The sequence below is a fragment of the Lampetra planeri genome, chromosome 39 (assembly GCF_965212315.1).
Source record: "Lampetra planeri chromosome 39, kcLamPlan1.2.h2, whole genome shotgun sequence".
Classification (NCBI taxonomy): domain Eukaryota; kingdom Metazoa; phylum Chordata; class Hyperoartia; order Petromyzontiformes; family Petromyzontidae; genus Lampetra; species Lampetra planeri.
Window position 1 is genome coordinate 605246 of NC_136145.1, and position 17640 is coordinate 622885.

Consider the following 17640-nt stretch of genomic DNA (forward strand, 5'->3'; position numbering starts at 1 on the left):
GAGTGAGCTGGGGGCCTGAGTGTGCCAGTGGGGGCGGGGTGCGATGATCGCCGCGGTGGACAATCCCAACCGAGTCTCTCGCGGTGTCAACCTGGCCAATGTTGCACCCCCCCCGGTGGCCGGCACACCACGGGCCTCCTCACTCTCTCCCGGACGACCTCGCCGATGACCTCAACCAAGAGATCTTTTCAACCTCCACGGTGAATGCGGCGCGCCGCGCGCGCTCTGGTGCCGCACCGCGGTCGACGCCTCGGCAGTAACCGGGGCGGCCCACTGGAGCCGAACCGTGAACCTCGATCGCAGCTCCAGCCGGGCCACTCACTCGGGGGGGGGGGGGGGCCCAGAGAGCCATGCTGTGCGGGGTTGCGAGGTCCGGGGGGATTGAATGGCTGCAGGGCCCAAAATGAATTAAGTCGGCACCGCAGATTCCAAATAATTTGTTATTTTTTATATTCGCGTGCCTGTGTGTGTTTGCGCGTATGCCTTTGTGTGTGTGTAGGTGCGCGTGTGTGTGTGCGTGCAAACACATTTGAGGGGCGATCAAAACAATGTTTGAGGACGGGCTGATGATGAAGGCAGACTAATATTGACGTTTCAATAAAACCGTAACTGCCTTAAGTCTCGACTCACCGATCGCCCCTTTGTACATTTGTTGCGAAAGGAGCCAGCTTCGCGACATTCACACACTGGTGCTTTGATTTTCTCAATAAACTAACTCGTACTCGTCGCACGACCACGTGTCGCAAGGACGCAATGATGGGTAGCAGGTGCGTCCCGTTCTCAAAACACTTTTGAACGCCTCTCGTTTCAACGCGTTCGCACGCGCACGCGTACACACACGTGCGCATAAAGCCGCTTCAATCTTCAGGGTAGAAGTGCCGTACGTCTCTTTCCGACGTGAAGCGAGCGCCGGGCACGGTAACGCCGATGGGTGAACGAGTCCCGAGCAAGCGGAGTGCATGAGGCGGTGACAACGGCCGTGTTTGAGCCCGTGGAGGCGACCAAGGCAATGACGACGATGGTGACAACGGTGACGATGAAGACGACGATGATGACGACGATGATGACGATGGTGACGATGGTGACGACAAGATGACGATGGTGACGACAAGATGACGATGGTGACGACGATGGTGACGACGGTGAAGATGCTCCTGTGTGCTAGGTGAGCGTCTCCGAGCGTCGGTGACAGGAGCGGAGCGCGACCACGTGCCGTTAATCCCACTTAATGCCAAAATATATCGGTCTTTCTGTAAAACCTAAAACAACGCGACGTTTTCAATAAATTACACCGTACTTAAATAGTTCAAGATTTCATGGTGTGACGCCCTTCAGCAAAGTGTGCAAAACCGGTAGCTACATCCTGTATTTAAGACGACTCGAATGGGGGGGAGAGAACGGTGGCGCAGGAGCGAGCGCGCCGTGCAGCCCAGCGACCCGAGGGTTCGATCCCAACGAGCTGCGGTGGCGAGCGTTACGCGCGGACCGGTCCCCAGCAACCCCCGCCACCAACCCGCACCGATCAGCGCGGTCAAGTATGGTCAAACAACTTGAACATTGCGGCATGGCGGCGGGGAGCAGCTTAATCCGACCGTAAAAGATCGTTCGCCGTGCAATGGATAACATCCGGGACGGAGGCGGTTGTGGGTTTGTTCATGCGCGCGACAAAAACCAACCTGCCATGATAACGGCTCGTCGGCAGGACGGCACGCGCGCGACGTTCCCCCGTGCCAAAAGGGGTGCCCCCCCCCCCCGTCTTTTGGCGATGGGAACGCGCCGCGAGTTTTCCAAAATCAATGCGAGATGAGCGAGCACGCAAATCATCGCTTCTCCGGTACCGATACGAGTAAGTGCGTTCTCTGGGGTGGAGTGTGAGAGGCGGAATTGCTCTGTGCTCATACAAGGAGGAGAGTTTTAAAGAGGGCCACGGGAAAAAATAAATAAGCCCAATCGTGAACTCTAAACGATAAACTAAACGATTTTTTAAAAACTATTTTTTCATTTGACCAGGTAAGGCGCCACTGAGCTACGTAGCTCTTCCACAGAAGCGACCTGGCCATCACGAATGACAGCTTAATGAAGTGGCGGCAGACCATGTGGATATTGATAGCAGCCAATGTGGAGGGGAAAAAAAACACCAGAGGACTCGGAGAAAAATCCACACGCGTGCAAGCGTGGCCACGCTTTCACATCGAACCAAACATAACCATGCGCGCACACACACGCTCACGCACGCGCTCACACGCGCTCACATGCACGCACGCGCACGCACGCCCTCTCAAATAAATATATGTAGTGTGATCATACACGCACGTACACACACACACAACATGCCCCTCTGTCTCGCTAGCGAGACACTATCAGGGCCGAGTCCAGTGTGACCAAGCCACCCTCGTCCCAGTGCTGACGCGTACACGGTGCAGCAGGGACTCGTTTCACGTGACGCTGACCCTGGTGGACGGCCCAGGTTCGGTTCAGAGATCACTCGCGACCGACGCTGGCCATGACCGGGGCGTCGGCATTGGTGGCGCGGTGCGCTAACCACTGCCCCACCGCTCCGCGTGCAACCCTCAAGCACGCACACTCGCGCACGTACCCACGGTCGCAGAAGCCAGGGCTTAGGTCGAGGTTTGGGGTCAGCGAGTCGCAAGGTCGGGCGTTGGCGAGCGGCACCAAGCGGAACCCACGTCCCTCCATCTTTGGTCAGGCTTCGTGCGTCACTTACAGCTTTCGGTCGGTCAACCGCTCGACCGTCAAAACAATTGTCCACCGGTTAAACAGCCAACCGTCAATCCGTCAACCGTCGGCCAAACGGTCACCCGTCAGTCACCGGTCGCCCCCGTGGGCTCAGAGTTTGTGTCGCCCAGCTGAGCGCGGTGGCGCTACCGCTCAAGCGGCCGACGGTCAGCGCTCGTCACAGCGAGGCGCCAACGCACACGTGCATGTGTTAGCACGTGCACAGCGTCCGTGTAAACGAGCGCGCCAACGCACACGCTACACGGGACACGGTATAACCACACCGAGACACGGTATAACCACACCGAGACACGGTATAACCACACCGAGGCACGGTATAACCACACCGAGGCACGGTATAACCACATCGAGACACGGTATAACCACACCGAGACACGGTATAACCACACCGAGGCACGGTATAACCACACCGAGACACGGTATAACCACACTGAGGCACGGTATAAACCACACCGAGATTGGGACGAGTCGCACGGGAGTTGGCGGCTCGACGCCGTAGGGAAGTGCTCACTACCACAGACAGGTATTGCTGCGACGATAAACGAGTCTACTTGCGGGCCTAAAATACCGCCACAAACTAAATGCCACTAAGTCCGCTTACTTCTCAAAAGAATGTTTCTAAGACGGGCATCCAAACCGCCGCATTATTTTGTTTTAGAGGCGAGTATCTCTCTCGCTCCACGCCACTAACAATCAAGTTGTAGTTCGATCCGCTTCTCATCTGCGCCGTCAATTGCGGCCGGAGTCACCGCTCGTCCGAGCCGGCCACCGCACCGCCACGGTCGACGTAACCTCGGTCCGCGCCACGACGCGGTTACGGAACGACGCCGGGGACGCGGCGGGTTGTCGCGGCGCACGCCGCCGGCGTCTCAGCCGCCACCGCCGCCCGCCGCCCGAGGGCCTCCGCGCACGCCGACGCCGCTGCCGCTTGCCACGGCGGCTCCCCTCCATCGCCACGGCGGCGTCGCTCGCGCTCCTACGCCGTGGGCTCGTGATGCGCTCGCTGCTGCTGCTGCTGCTGGGAGTGGAAGTCCAAACGTCCGAAATGGTCGTCGCTGAAGATGAGCTCGTCGTCCACCTCGAGCAGCCCCGTGCTATCGCCCCCGCTGGTGCCGCCCACGCTGGTGCCGCCGCCGCCGCGTGCCGACCCAGGGGACGCCCTCGCTTGGCCGCCGGATGGTCTGGACAGGGAGGACGACGAGGAGAACGAAGTTGGGAGGATGGAGACAACGGGAAGGTGACGATGGACGGCCACGGCGACGAGAGAGAGGGGCGGGAAGGGGTGGTTACGTGACGCGGCGGCAGCGCGATCGCCGCTCGTTGCAAAGGGCCGCGAGCTCGACCCCGACAAGCCGCCCCCGTTATGACTACGGTGCGCGTATTGACGGTCGAAATTCTACGCTGGGTCTGCTTCACTCACAGTGGACCTTATTAGAGATCCCGTGACGCCGTTCGAAGAAGAGCAGCTGGCCATTATGCGTCACGGTGCCAATTTGTCAAATTCACGTAATTGGGCTGACAACCAGCATCATCGCCCCTCGTGTGAAACTACCGCAGACTGCGTCCGTGAAACACAGTGGCGCCCTTCTTCGTGACTGCAGCCCTGCGCTAGAACAATGGCACGATTGCCACATGTAGTAAATCCCTATCATTAGCAGCCGATAACAACCTGTTTGTGCATCCCAACGGTATCCAGGCTTAACGCCTGCTTAGCTTATGAGATCTGATGAGATCGGGTGCACATGACCTGATTTGGTCATAGGCTCGCGACAATGATAAAGATAACCTTAACAGACCGTTGGGGCAAGTGCTGTTAGCGAGCAGCACCTATGAAGGCCGGCACGGCACACGAGGGGGCGGGTGGCCAGCACCACGCCCGGCCACCTTTGTCTCCCCAGTGGCGATGTTTACACATCGTATCAAGTACTCATTTGAGGCAGAATCGTCACCAGGTGACGATTCTGAACCGGTGCTGGGCCGCCCCTTGGCAAGCACACGCCCACAAACACACGAAGTCGTGACAACTTTACCGATGGCTTCAGGGTCGCACGGTGGCGAGATGTTAACTACCTCACCAGGTATACAGGATCACACACTAACACACACCCCACACGCACCACACACCCACACGCACCACCCACCTCACACGCAGCTCACACCCACACCCACCTCACACCCACCTCACACCCACACGCACCACACACCCACACGCACCACACACCGACACGCACCACACACCGACACGCACCACACACCAACACGCACCACACACCAACACGCACCACACACCCACACGCACCACACACCGACACGCACCACACACCGACACGCACCACACACCAACACGCACCACACACCCACACGCACCACACACCGACACGCACCACACACCGACACGCACCACACACCAACACGCACCACACACCCACACGCACCTCCTGCGACACTGAACAGGCGTGGCACAAACGTCCCGCCACGCAAGACGAATTCTCTCCGTGTATAAACATGCACAGTAACGCATGGCCTCGTCACACACAAAGACAAGGATCTCCCACGTCGCCTGCAGAGGCTGTTGGGGGAAGTGCTGTTAGCGAGCGCCTACGAAGGTCAGCAAGAGGGGGTGGGTGGCCAGCTCCACGCCGCTGATGTTTACACAGCACACCAGGTGGTCATTTGAGGCCGAGTCAACCTAGGGTAGGCCACGGGGATTCGCAGCGCGGTGTGCGAACCACTTTGCCGCCGCTCCACGTCAACGCACACGGTTAGCGCACACGATTGTGAAAAAACACAACAGAATGGACTCAAATCCTTTTCGCTTTAATCGCCGCACGATGTCGCTCTGCGGCACCGTGGGGATCGCTCATCGCCATCGCCGCCGCGCCACTCCGTTCTATTTTAAGTTCGCAGCTCCCGGCAAAATTCATTAACACGATGTTAACCCTTGCCCTCAAAGAGAAAGATCCCCCGCATAGCCTTAACCGACTGCTGGGGCAAGTGCTGTTAGCGAGCGCCTATGAAGGCGGCCACGGCACCCCAGGAGGTGGGCTGGCCAGCACGACGCCCGGCACCAGGTACTCGTTTGGGGCCGAGTCGACCTAGAGCAAGCCCAGGACCGGCTCCGATACTCGTCACCGGCGTTGGCCGTGCGGCCAAACCCGGCGAGAGCGCCGCTGAAGCCGCCGCTGACCGGCTCCCGCCGTCGTCACGTCTTCCACCCGCCCAAAAACACGAACACCTCGCGTGCGTCCAACTCCACCCAACTCCACCCAACTCCACCCAACTCCACCCAACTCCACCCAACTCCACCCAACTCCACCCAACTCCTCCCAACTCCTCCTCGCCCACCGCGCGACAAGCCCGCGGTGCCGGCACGCCCGCCCGTCTCGTGTTGGCGGCCAACAAACGACGCGGCGTGACGAGCGCAACGCACGGCGGCGGCGCCGCTGGCGCCCCGCGGGAGACGCGGGCACGGCGGCGCCGCCCGGGAGCGGCTCGGCCAACGGGAATGTCGCACCCCCTACCTGGCAGACCGTGGTGCGGGGGGGGGGGGTGAATGATTCACTTCAGCCCCCCACCCACGCCCCCCAATAAAAAAATCCCCGTTGGGTGGGGGTTGAAGGTACAGGAGCGTGCGGGGATGGTGCCGCTCAGAACCTGGGTTCCAATCCGGGCTACCGCATGGGATTAGACCTGGTTCTCAAGCCCAGTGAGTTGATGATCTCAGCCTGGTCACCAGTGACTCCCGTAGAGACCCATAGACTCACAGAGGTCCCGTACTCTCACATAGAGATCCACAGACTGGCATAGAGACCCACAGACTCAAGTAGAGATCACAGACTCACGTAGACTCACATCGAGGCCCATCGACTCCCATAAACTTACACAGACACCCATAAACTCACATAGAGATCCCATCGACTCAGAGACTCACAGACAGCGTTGTGATTAAGCGGGGTTCTCAAGTGTAGTGAGTTGATTGTCTCACTCAGCCTGATCACCAATTACCGCACACAACAATAAAAAACGAACAGGTTAAATGTGGTTTCTGAACTTAATGTGGCTGAATTCCAACTCTGAGAATTTAAAATACATTTGAATGTCACGCTACGAACATTACTCTCATATGACAGAGCTGGTGGTCAAGTGCCGCTCTCTACCGTGTGTGGACCAGAGACCACTTCAAGAAAGGATCTCGGATTTAGCTCTGTGATATCCGTTTCTGTGGGCCGTTCTCTTCACGAGAAGAAGTTGCGCACAGACACACACGCAAGCACACACGCACGCAAGCACGCACGCACACACACAGGCACAAAAAGACAAAGACACCCACACACGTAGACATACACACAGGCACACAGACACACATACACAACGATGCACAGACACACGCACACAGACAAGCACATAGACACGCGGCCCCCTCCGCCCGCTCACGTGGCGGTGGCGCCGCGCTTGGCCGTGACGGCGGGGCTGCCGTGACCGCCGCCGTGGCCCAGGTTGGCGCGCGTCCTCTCCAGCCGGGCGTCGATGCGGCTGAAGAAGTCGCTGGCCGTCACCTCGTCGTCCGGCGCCGCGTCCGGACGCCCGTCCTCGTGGGCAGCCTCCACCTTGCCATCGCTGCCGCTGCCGCTCCCGCCTCCGCCGCCGGTACCGGCGGCGAAGGTCTTGCCGGCGGTAGCGGCGGCACCGATGGGACCTTCGGTACCGTTGGAACCGGCGGCGCCGGCGGTACCTTCCCCACCGTTGGCCAGGGGCGCGGGCTCGGCGGTGCGGCCGCCGCCGCCACTGTTGCCGTTGTCCGGACAGTCGGGAGGCCCCGGGACCGGGATGAGCAGCGTGGTTCTCAGGAAGAGCGACTCGTTAGCGAAGAGGTGGTTCGCCCGGCGGATCTGCTCCGTCTGGGAGGGGCAGAGGGCGGCGGGCGTGCCGGCGTTATGGGCGGGGTCCCAACGGCCCCGGGGTCCGCCACCGTGAGCAGTCTCATGAGTCCGGGCGTGCGCAACTAAAGACGAAACTGTTTAATTTTGCCAGGTGAAGCCCACCGAGCTAGGAGGTCTTTTTCATAGGCGACCTCGCCACAAGCAATAGAAAGCTCGTCCAAGTCAATTCATAGTAGCGGCTCAATCATCTAAACAAGTGTTCCTAAATGTGGAGGGCAAAACTGGAGGACCGCCGGTGGGCCACTGATGTACCACCAGTGGGGCCCAACAGAGGCCCACTGGTGGGGCCTACTGGTGAACCACCGGTGGCCCACTGGTGAACCACGAGTGAGCCACCAGCAGTCCGCGGAGGACAGGCTGGCGACCACTGCTCCAAACAAACAACAGCAAGTGGGGTACCAATAAGTCACGGATCTTAGACAGTAGGCTGGGCATGAAGCCACCTGTCTGATCAACGCAGGAATGCGAACGCTCACGGGAGACCGACACCCTCTCCACGATCCGCATCGGCGAATGCTGCGGCCCGCTTCAGCGATTGGCGACGGAGCGGGTCACGTCGGCAAACCGCCCGCGCCGTTTCTACGATCCGAAGAGATCGGGGCGCGTTCAGGATGGTTTTGTCCAAGAGCAGAGGTTGTTAAAGCAACCGGAGACATTGCGAGGCAACCCAGCGCAGCCGGGTTTCAGGGCAGTGCAGTCAGAGAGCATTTATAAGGCAGTGTGGCCTCCAGATCGAAGCTAAGATTATTACTGCAATTTACACAACACACAGGTACACTGAATGTGTGCTTACACACAACACTTAAGTCACGCGTACACACAACACTTAAGACACCGCGCACACAGCAAACACTGCTGTATTTACATGCACACGAAGATAAAGGTCCTCCAGTTAGCCTGGTTCGACTATGGGGTAAGCGTTGCGAGACATTGTTAGACAGCCCAACCGCAAGTTGTTCGCATGGTGGGTTGTTGACCAGCAAAGTTCCCCCACATGCCCTGCTACAGATAAATATCAAAGTAATATTTGTGTCTATTCTTACAGCTGGAATTTAGACAATTAGGTAAGACGCCAAATGTGATCTGCTGTTTAATTCTGTCCACAGTCATTGGTCGGCATTGATATGAGATCTTCTTAAACGCAATGGGCCTCGTATAGAATAAACTCGGCTGACTTGAGTAGCGACTGGGCCGAGCCCATCACACTCTCTACATTTCCGAACCCCGGTTGAATCACGGGGGGCTGAAGGCACGATCTCAGATCCAGGATCTGGCGACCTCTCGTAGCGCGCGTCACACTTGGGTGCTTGCCGACGCCTCCACGTGTGCATCTCTCTCTCTCTCCGCCACACCTCTCGCACAGCCGGCAGGCAAACAATAAAAAACGAGGCGCTAATTAAACGGCGACTTTCACGGTGCCGCTCCAAACTTAAGCACGCCTGGGGATTTTTGCGCTCCGTCTATAAAAAGAAGCGAGAAGCTCGTGGCTACGTGGCTACCGCTGCCGACACACTGGGCGGGGGGGGGGGCAGTTCACCGCGCTCAGGGTATTTCATCTCCTACTCTTTGTTTTTTTCGGTAAAGTCACGTAGGTAAAAAATTAAAATAAATTAAATCATGACGTTTCGGGCGCAACACAAGCGTCCTTCTTCAGGTAGGGACAACTTAGCGAAAGCACACCGCTTAAGTGGTGTGCTTTCGCATGGCGGCGTGGCAGCGTCTCTATAACTGCCGTGTGCTCGAATCTCTCCATTGGCTGCCGGTGGGGTTTCTAGCAGAGTTCAAGATCATTATCCTCACCCACAAGGCCCTCAATGACGCTGCTCCCTCAATGACGATATATACAGGAGCTCCTCCTCCTTCGCCTGTACGTTCCAACAAGAATTCTTCCATCTTCCGAGCGTGGCCCGCTGTGCATGCCAAGGCGGCGTCTCTGTGCGACGACGATGGCCGAGGGCCTCTTCCTCGTGGGGCACCCCCAGGCTGTGGAGTTCACTTCCACTGGACGCTCGCTCAGCTGTCTCCCCTCCTCACTTCATTCAAATCGTGCCCTGAACACGCAATTATGTTTGAAGGGCTTTTCCTATTTCTTAAATCTGTTGTTTCGGGGTTGGATTTCATTGGTGTCGGTCTGTGTGTGTTTTGCATTCCACATCATCGTCACTTAGTGGTGAATGGCAGAAACTGGTATTGGTGTTGTGCATTCAGGCTGGCCTACCGACGATCCATCCTGAGTTTAACCAGGCTGGATTGTACGAGGACCCCACAAATCCTTGAAAGATCTGGACACATTCCCATCAGTGAGCTCCTCCGGCACCGCATGCCCAAGCAGCTCTATTTGGCCGGATAGAGGGGGCTAAGCGGGCACGACACGGGCTGGGGAGGAGACGGACCGATGCAGTACGGGAGGATGTGGAGCTGAGTGGACTTGCCAAAGACTGGTACCAGCGGTGTCAAGATCGGCCTCTATAGAGGAGGCTCGTGAAGGATGCTACTGGGCAGCTGGAAGAAGTCGCCCTCCAACAACAACGGAGGGCAGAAGAGTGACGCTCACAACAACGAGCGGAGCGCCGGGCGGAAAAAATGCAGCAAGTTGGCACAGTAGGGGGCACAGGTGGTGCATCAGCCAGTCATCTCAGTCAACCCATGGCACCTGGATCTGTCCCGTGACCTCCTTCCAGCGAGCCATCAACACTTCACGTGGCCTTTGAGTGCAAGTGGCCTGGCACAGACGCCGTGGTGACGTCACCGTCATTTAGTGGCGTATGGCGACTGTTGGTATTGGTGTGTTTTGTAGATGGCCTCGTGACCTCCTGGTGAAATGCGCTTTAGAAGTGTAAATTATTATTGTTCTTACTCGAGTGAAGAGAGTACACTTTGGTCAAGGGGATGCGATTGGCATGGGGCTATGGACAGGACAGTAACCTTAGCATCACTCACCTTCGTTCGTAAATTTCCCTTAACCGACTGCACAATTTACTGCGTTATTCGGGCCTCTGCACAAGCAATGGGTCATGGGGGCTATTTGACCATACTTCACCAGGCTGGTCTGTATGGACTAAAGGTGGGGCGCACAGACGATGGAGCACAGTACTGTACTAATCATGAAGCTGGAGCAGAGTGCAGCTCAACAATAGATTTCGCTGCAATGCCAATGGCTACGTACGGTGCGAAAGAAGTTCAACATACATACATGGTGACCACCCGTACGAGCACCCTGCGGGCTCCAACCCGCTGTGCTCCTGGAGGCCTGACGAGATTGGGTGCATTCTGGGCAATTTGGCCAGAATAATGCTTCCTCTGCTACCCTCATTAAAACACAAAACCAACGGGAATTTCCGTTTCCTGAATCACACAACGGCTGTTTGTTTGGTTTTTCGAATAACCGCTTTTTTGCTGGCACATCAGTCGGCTTCCTAAGGGGGAACTAATGCCCTGGAGACCAGCTACTGGAACCAATGCCGGTACGGAGGAAGACAAAGCAAAGTAAACAAGGGCCGAGTGCTCGGACTCGGCGGCAGGGCTTCGTGATACTGAACAACACTTATCAAAGGTTCTGAAGACGACCGCTTGTTGTTGCGATCGAAACATCGTGATCTATTTTAATTTCTTAATTTTCTATCTACGTGACTTTACCGAAAAAACCAAAGAGTATGAATTCCTGCAGTCACGAAAGCCTCAAATCAACACTTATCAAAGGCTTGCGTAACGATTTAAGAGCGGCGGCGCCGCCGTCAGAAATCGGCGAACGTAACTCTGCGCGGCGGGGAAAAAAACCTCATTGGTGCGGCAGCGGCAGCAGCAGCAGCGGCGGCAGCAGCAGCAGCAGCTGCAGCAGCGGCGGCAGCAGCAGCAGCAGCTGCAGCTCCTGCAGCAGCTGCAGCATCGGGGACTTCCGAGTGGCAGCAGAAATGTTCAACCGGGCGGGCAGCCAGCCACTTAATGGCACTGCAGATACGCAATACTGGAGCAATAATTCTAATTATTGGATCAGCGGTAAATTATTTTTGGAATTTTGACCTCGTTTGCCTAAACTACATGAGCTTTCAAATCACACCCACTCATTAAAAATCGATGGAGCGGTCGTAGGAGTTCTCCTCCTGAGAAATATAAATATTATACCCATCACCCTTTTAACGAGAGCAGATCACACCGACTACGCTGACATTTCACCGGGTAAAAGCCAAAGGCGTTTCATCATTGTCATGCCCAAAGGGACGTTTGGCACTGTCATTTATTGTGCGATGATGATGACAATGACGTTTTACGAAAAGCGATTCCGCTCGAGGTAAATTCTCAAACAGACTTTGGCACTCGTCAGGACCCCCAACGGTGTGGCGGGCTCTCCTGAACGATTAGATGACACGGCGTTTGGCAATCGCCCGCGCACGCAGGCTGCCTGTCACGTGACCTGGCACGTTACGTGGCAGCCACGTCACGTGTAATGCTCCCCGCAAGGGAAACGCGCTTCAAAAGAATGGCCGAGCAGTGCACGTCCTCACGGCTGCGTGCGCCGAGCTGTCCGACGCACATTCTACGCTTCACTCATCAAATCATCAACAACAACAACAACAAATTGGGCGACATGAACCAGAGTTGAAGCACTCCAGTAGCATCGTCACGTCGAGCACGCGCGGCCCCCTTTCGTCAATCCGCTGCTGGACGAGGGCCTCAACACGCCGTGCGTGTCGCGGAGGTTGTTTGACCATACTTCACCACGCGAGTCAGCGCGTGCTGGTTGACGCGGCCTCACAGTTTCCTGTTCGCCGCCCGTCGCAGGGGTTCGCGGTTCGAACCCAGCGGCCGCCCTTGTTATTACTGCGGTGGTTGCCCCGGGCAGACGCATCGACAGACCACGCCAGAGCCCTGCGCGCAATCGTCGATGGCCCACCGCGGGACTGGAGGCGTCCCCGGGGCAGACCACGGCCTGACGTGGACACGCACGATTGAGGCCGATCTCCGACACCACGGCTTGGCTTGCATTCAGTGTGACGGCGAGCGCAGGATAGGATTGCCTGGTGGCGGCTTGTGGGGACTGCCACGCACAGAGGGCCACGCACGACGACGACGGCGGTGACAACCGCACTACACGGCGGCCGGTAAAGATCGCCCCACGCCATTCCCAGGAATCGAGCCTACTCTTGCGAATGAGTTCACCACCAAGTTTAAACAAAGTCAACTTGAAAGCGGGGAGCATAAATGTTGCGGCATAGTAGAGTACAACAATAGAGTGTTGCGCACAGCCCCTTGTTGTTAATGTAGCCAGTTTCAAGGAGATTTGTTTAAACCAGATGAAGACCCAAGAGACGATCTTTAGGTCACCAGTGATAATCGAAATGTGTGGTAGAGGCACTCATCCAGCAGTGGATTTACAAAACAGCTGTGTTTTTACGAGTGCACATGCACCACCTACAAGATGAAGAGACATTTGGCTTTTCGGTCATGTCTTGCCTTAACAGAAACTCACTCGCTCTCTCGTTCTCTCGTTCTCTCGTTCTCTCGCTCTCTCGCTCTCTCGCTCTCTGCAGCCCTTGGCAGTTCTCCCCGCAGGTCGGCAGCTTCAGCCGCATGCCGAGATTGTTCCCCTGCGCACGCAGCGACGTGCAGAAACAGTCCAACAGCGACACTTGCACCTCCGTAGCGTAAACACAAAGCAAGCGACGACGGGCGTGTCACACCGTGCGGGGGAGCGGTAGTGCAGCGTTCAGCGCGCTACGCTACGAACCCGACGACTCGAGTTCGATTCCCGCTCACGGCCAAGATCAGTGACGATTAAATGCACCGGCCCTGGGCCTCCCCGTCACTGGGGAGACAAAGGAGGCCGGGCATGGCACTGGCCACCCACCCCCTCGCGTGCCGTGCCGGCCTTCATAGGTGCTACTCGCTAACAGCGCTTGCCACTCCACTCCGTTAAGGCTATACGGGGGATCTGTGTCTTTGTCAAAGAGGTGGTAAAGGTGCAACCCTGCAATCACTCGCTCACTCCGCCGCTGGTGAGCTCACTGAGAGCCCCTTTACGTTTTCCATGCTGGCTTGATGTCTTGGAAGATGTGAGAGCACCCGCCGATTGACGAAGAGTGGTGAACCCACTCGTACCGCTCACATGCCTTGCCGGCCTTCAAAGGTGCTGGTTAACAGCACTTTCCCCAACACTCTGTTAAGGCTATACAGGGAAACTTTGTCTTTTTGCCGGTCCACCAAACCATGGGGCTTGCTGCAGTGAGGCACTCCAGCAGCATTGGCTTGATCAAGCACACTCCGGGCTGGTTTTGACGAAGCCTCTTCAGCAGAGAGTGGCCTCTTAAACAATTTGAGGCATTGCTCTCAACCATTCTGTGCTCTTCTTACCAAGTGGTGACATTTCGGTCAAACGCACGTGGGGGAGCAGGGGTGTTCGTGTCCATTGGTGGTCCCGTACGGCAACGGTGCTAATTGGACATTTCCATGCGAGGTACCAGTCGCCCCGTAGGGTAACCATTACTGGCATGGTAATTTAAACCACGACTGGCTTGGTTTAAATGGTAATTTTCTCAAGTGTCAATACTGTCGTAACAGTGCACAAGACTGTGGTGATAATGTTGCTGTATTAATGCAGCGTCATGTTCATCTCGGTCCTCCTTGAATAACTGTCCCAGGTACCGAGCACACAATCTTCTTTGTTTTATAGTTACGTTCCTAAAACCGAAGTCTCCAATTGTTTAGCCGGCATGGTTGATGGTGACGACGATGCTGATGGTGAAGTTTCAATGCTGCAGTTTCGATTTCGTGAGATTAATGATTTCCTGGAAGGGCAATAGAGATGGGTGACTGATGTGATCTTCTGAACGGGCTCGAGAGCTGAAATTTGACACAAGTACTTGATAGTCAAATCCATATACAGATGAGCAGACGTATCGAAATATAAAACAATGACATCGAGGTCAGTGCTTGAGTATACACATTGCAATCTTAATTAAGTGTCAATGCGGCAGAGCCCCGGGGGCTACCGGGAGGAGATGGAGGCTCCGGATACTCGCGGTGGCAAGGGGAGCGAGCCCTGGCTGGGGTGGCCCAGAGGAGGCTGAGTGGCCCACAGGAGGCTGGGGTGGCCCAGAGGAGGCTGAGTGGCCCACAGGAGGCTGGGGTGGCCCAGAGGAGGCTGGGTGGCACACAGGAGGCTGGGTGGCCCACAGGAGGCTGGGGTGGCGACACTGTCTCTGCTTGGACAGCGCTCAGCGTGGGGGACAGCTCCTCGTGAGCGCTGTCCAAGACGGAGCCCCCGTGGAGTTGGGATCGTTCCATCTCGCGGCCTGGTCGAGGGAGGGAAGGCTACCTATGCAAGTTGAACACACCACATTGTTTTCGCGACTATGGGAAGCTGTTATCCTGTGGAGAAACTCGCACCCTGCCAAAGGAATAAAAACGTGGAACTTTCCACCGCTGGCTCAGGCTATTAAACAGGAGATGAGCACCTCCTCGATGCCTATTTGTGCAGGGAATTCCCTTGCCTGGAAATCCAAGGCCAAAAGGTTTGAAAGACAATGCCATTTATTATCAGAGCATGTTTGTTGTTTGCATGTTCACCACTGGTACCGTGTGTGGTTAATGCAGATTTGATTCCTTGTAAAAAGGTTTCTATTTGGTGTTTAACATCTTAAACACCTCCTGTTTTATTGCCAGAAAGGGTAAAAATCTTCTTATTTTTCATACTTAGACACTGGCAAAAAAGGTACCAACATTCATGTTATACAGCACTGCATTGGTCCGAACAACTTGTTATCGCGCACTCTGATGAATTCAGTCCGTTACCAATGTGCACGTATTGATGAAGTATGAATGCTTGCTGTGCCATTACTATTTCAGTGCAGTATCGTTGATGCTGTCGCACTAAGAGTGTCGTAGAGAATATTGTAGTTGCAATGCTGGTTACACTAACACAGCAGTCCACTAATAATCGAGTGGCAATACTGTTGGCATTATAGTCTTGCGTGCGCCAACATGTTCAGGAGTTCTATGCCAACCAATGCAGAGGTCTGCTGCTGGCCACGAGAGAGGGCTTCAGCAGGGAGAGTTCGTGTCGATTTTCTCTCTTCCTCCTCCGTTGAAGCAGCACAGACAACAGGGGCTTACTTTAAAGTCCACCGTGACTTGTATTTTAATATATTAATGTGGAGATTATTCGTCAATGCCCTCTCATTATTTTTTTGACGACGCACCAATATTGAATAATTAACATTTCAGCATTAATTATGCTGGTGTAGTACAATATTTATATTCCAGCACCGATGAAATGTCAGTGCCAAAGTAACAGGTCAATGAACAGCCAATGCTGTTGAGCGTTAACGTTGTTGGCGTTCGTGAAGCTCCAAAGGATGCGGTGTCAATTTCGGGGCATCAATGGCGCATATCGAGAGCGCATAGACCTTGCCAACCCATACGGGTTACCCGTATTCTTGTGCAGGGAAATTGAGTCTTCATGTCCATACGGCGTACAGCCGTTTCAATAGGGCCTTTGTGTGATGAACGTTGAGATTTATAGGGGCCACGGGGTGACCACTAAGGTCTGAATTGTTCTGTAATAGGGGAGGGCACTGCCCGGTACCATCACCCACGCCGACTGCTCGCAAGCTCATCCACATCGCACGCAGCGCTACGAACCACAAACACTCGAGTCCCATTCTCAGCGGGGGCTGTCGGTGGGGGGGGGCTGTCAGTGGGGGCTGTCGGTGGGGGCTGCTGTCAGTGGGGGGGGGCTGTCACTGGGGGCTGTCAGTGGGGGGCTGTCGGTGGGGAGGGCTGTCAGTGGGAGGCTGTCGGTGGGGGGGGCTGTCAGTGGGGGGGTTGTCAGTGGGGGCTGTCGGTGGGGGCTGCTGTCAGTGGGGGGCTGTCGGTGGGGGGGGGGCTGTCAGTGGGGGGCTGTCACTGGGGGGGCTGTCGGTGGGACTGTCGGTGGGGGCTGTCAGTGGGGGGGCTGTCACTGGGGGCTGTCGGTGGGGGGGCTGTCACTGGGGGCTGTCAGTGGGGGGCTGTCGGTGGGGGGGGCTGTCAGTGGGGGGGTTGTCAGTGAGGGCTGTCGGTGGGGGCTGCTGTCAGTGGGGGGCTGTCGGTGGGGGGGGGGCTGTCAGTGGGGGGCTGTCACTGGGGGGGCTGTCGGTGGGACTGTCGGTGGGGGCTGTCAGTGGGGGGGCTGTCACTGGGGGCTGTCGGTGGGGGGGCTGTCACTGGGGGCTGTCAGTGGGGGGGCTGAGGGACATCCGAACCGGTGCATCCATCCCCCCCTTACTGTGCCTACCGCACTGACCAAGCGTGGTGAAGTATGGTCAAACAACAACACTAAGTGGCGGTGACGTTACCGCGGCGCTTGTGCCAGACTAGGTGCACGTCGAGGCTGTCACGTGGAGCGGTGGAAGGCTCGCTGCTGGCAGGAGGAGGATTCGGAAGAGACCCGGGCTGTCACGAGTTGACCGACTGCGCCACCGGTCAAACAAACCCGCACACGAAGCCCCCCGGGGGTCGTCTTTGCGCACTCATCCAGCAGCGGAGAGAGCGCAAGCAGCTCCACTGGCCGTGACCCCGTAGCGCGACCCTCACTCGCCGTGACCCCGTAGCGCGACCCCCACTCACCGTGACCCCGTAGCGCAGCGCCAGCCCCGCCAGGGTGTCCCCTCGCACCACCGCGTGAGGCCGCGCGCCGGCCCCGTCCGCCCTCTCCCCGCCGCGCGGCCGCCCCATGTCGCGCATGGAGATGGCGGGCGACGACGGCGGCGACAATGACGACGACGACGACGTGGAGGACGAGTGCTTTTGACGTCGCCGGCCGCTCGCCATTGTACCACCAACCTCCGCTCCCCCCTCCCACCAAAGGGGAGACCGGCGGGGGGCGCCCGCCAGGAAAGTCCGCAGGCTGCGAGCGCGGCCCAGCGCCGCCCGCGCGATCCGCTCAAGCGCACGGCTCGCGCGCGAT

At 57.0% G+C, this 17640-nt stretch overlaps 1 protein-coding gene across 1 annotated transcript; it reads right to left on the reverse strand.

Annotated features, from left to right (window-relative positions):
• Positions 1-426: 426 nt before the first annotated feature.
• LOC144731434 (uncharacterized) lies at positions 427-17640 on the reverse strand. The gene is made up of 3 exons (XM_078612471.1): positions 17301-17640; positions 7192-7655; positions 427-3938 (listed from the first exon to the last, which is right to left on the reverse strand). Exons 1-3 carry the CDS (start codon positions 17502-17504, stop codon positions 3734-3736), a joined length of 873 nt encoding a protein of 290 aa, XP_078468597.1. The 5' UTR covers positions 17505-17640; the 3' UTR covers positions 427-3733.

Excerpts from the sequence above, each read along its gene's own strand:
- LOC144731434 (XM_078612471.1), bottom strand. The coding sequence starts at position 17,504 with ATGGCGAGCGGCCGGCGACGTCAAAAGCACTCGTCCTCCACGTCGTCG. Across the intron at positions 7,656-17,300 it reads CGCTGCGCTACGGGGTCACG|ACGGAGCAGATCCGCCGGGC; the intron begins GTGAGTGGGGGT and ends TGCCCCTCCCAG. Across the intron at positions 3,939-7,191 it reads AAGCGCGGCGCCACCGCCAC|ACCATCCGGCGGCCAAGCGA; the intron begins GTGAGCGGGCGG and ends CTCCCTGTCCAG.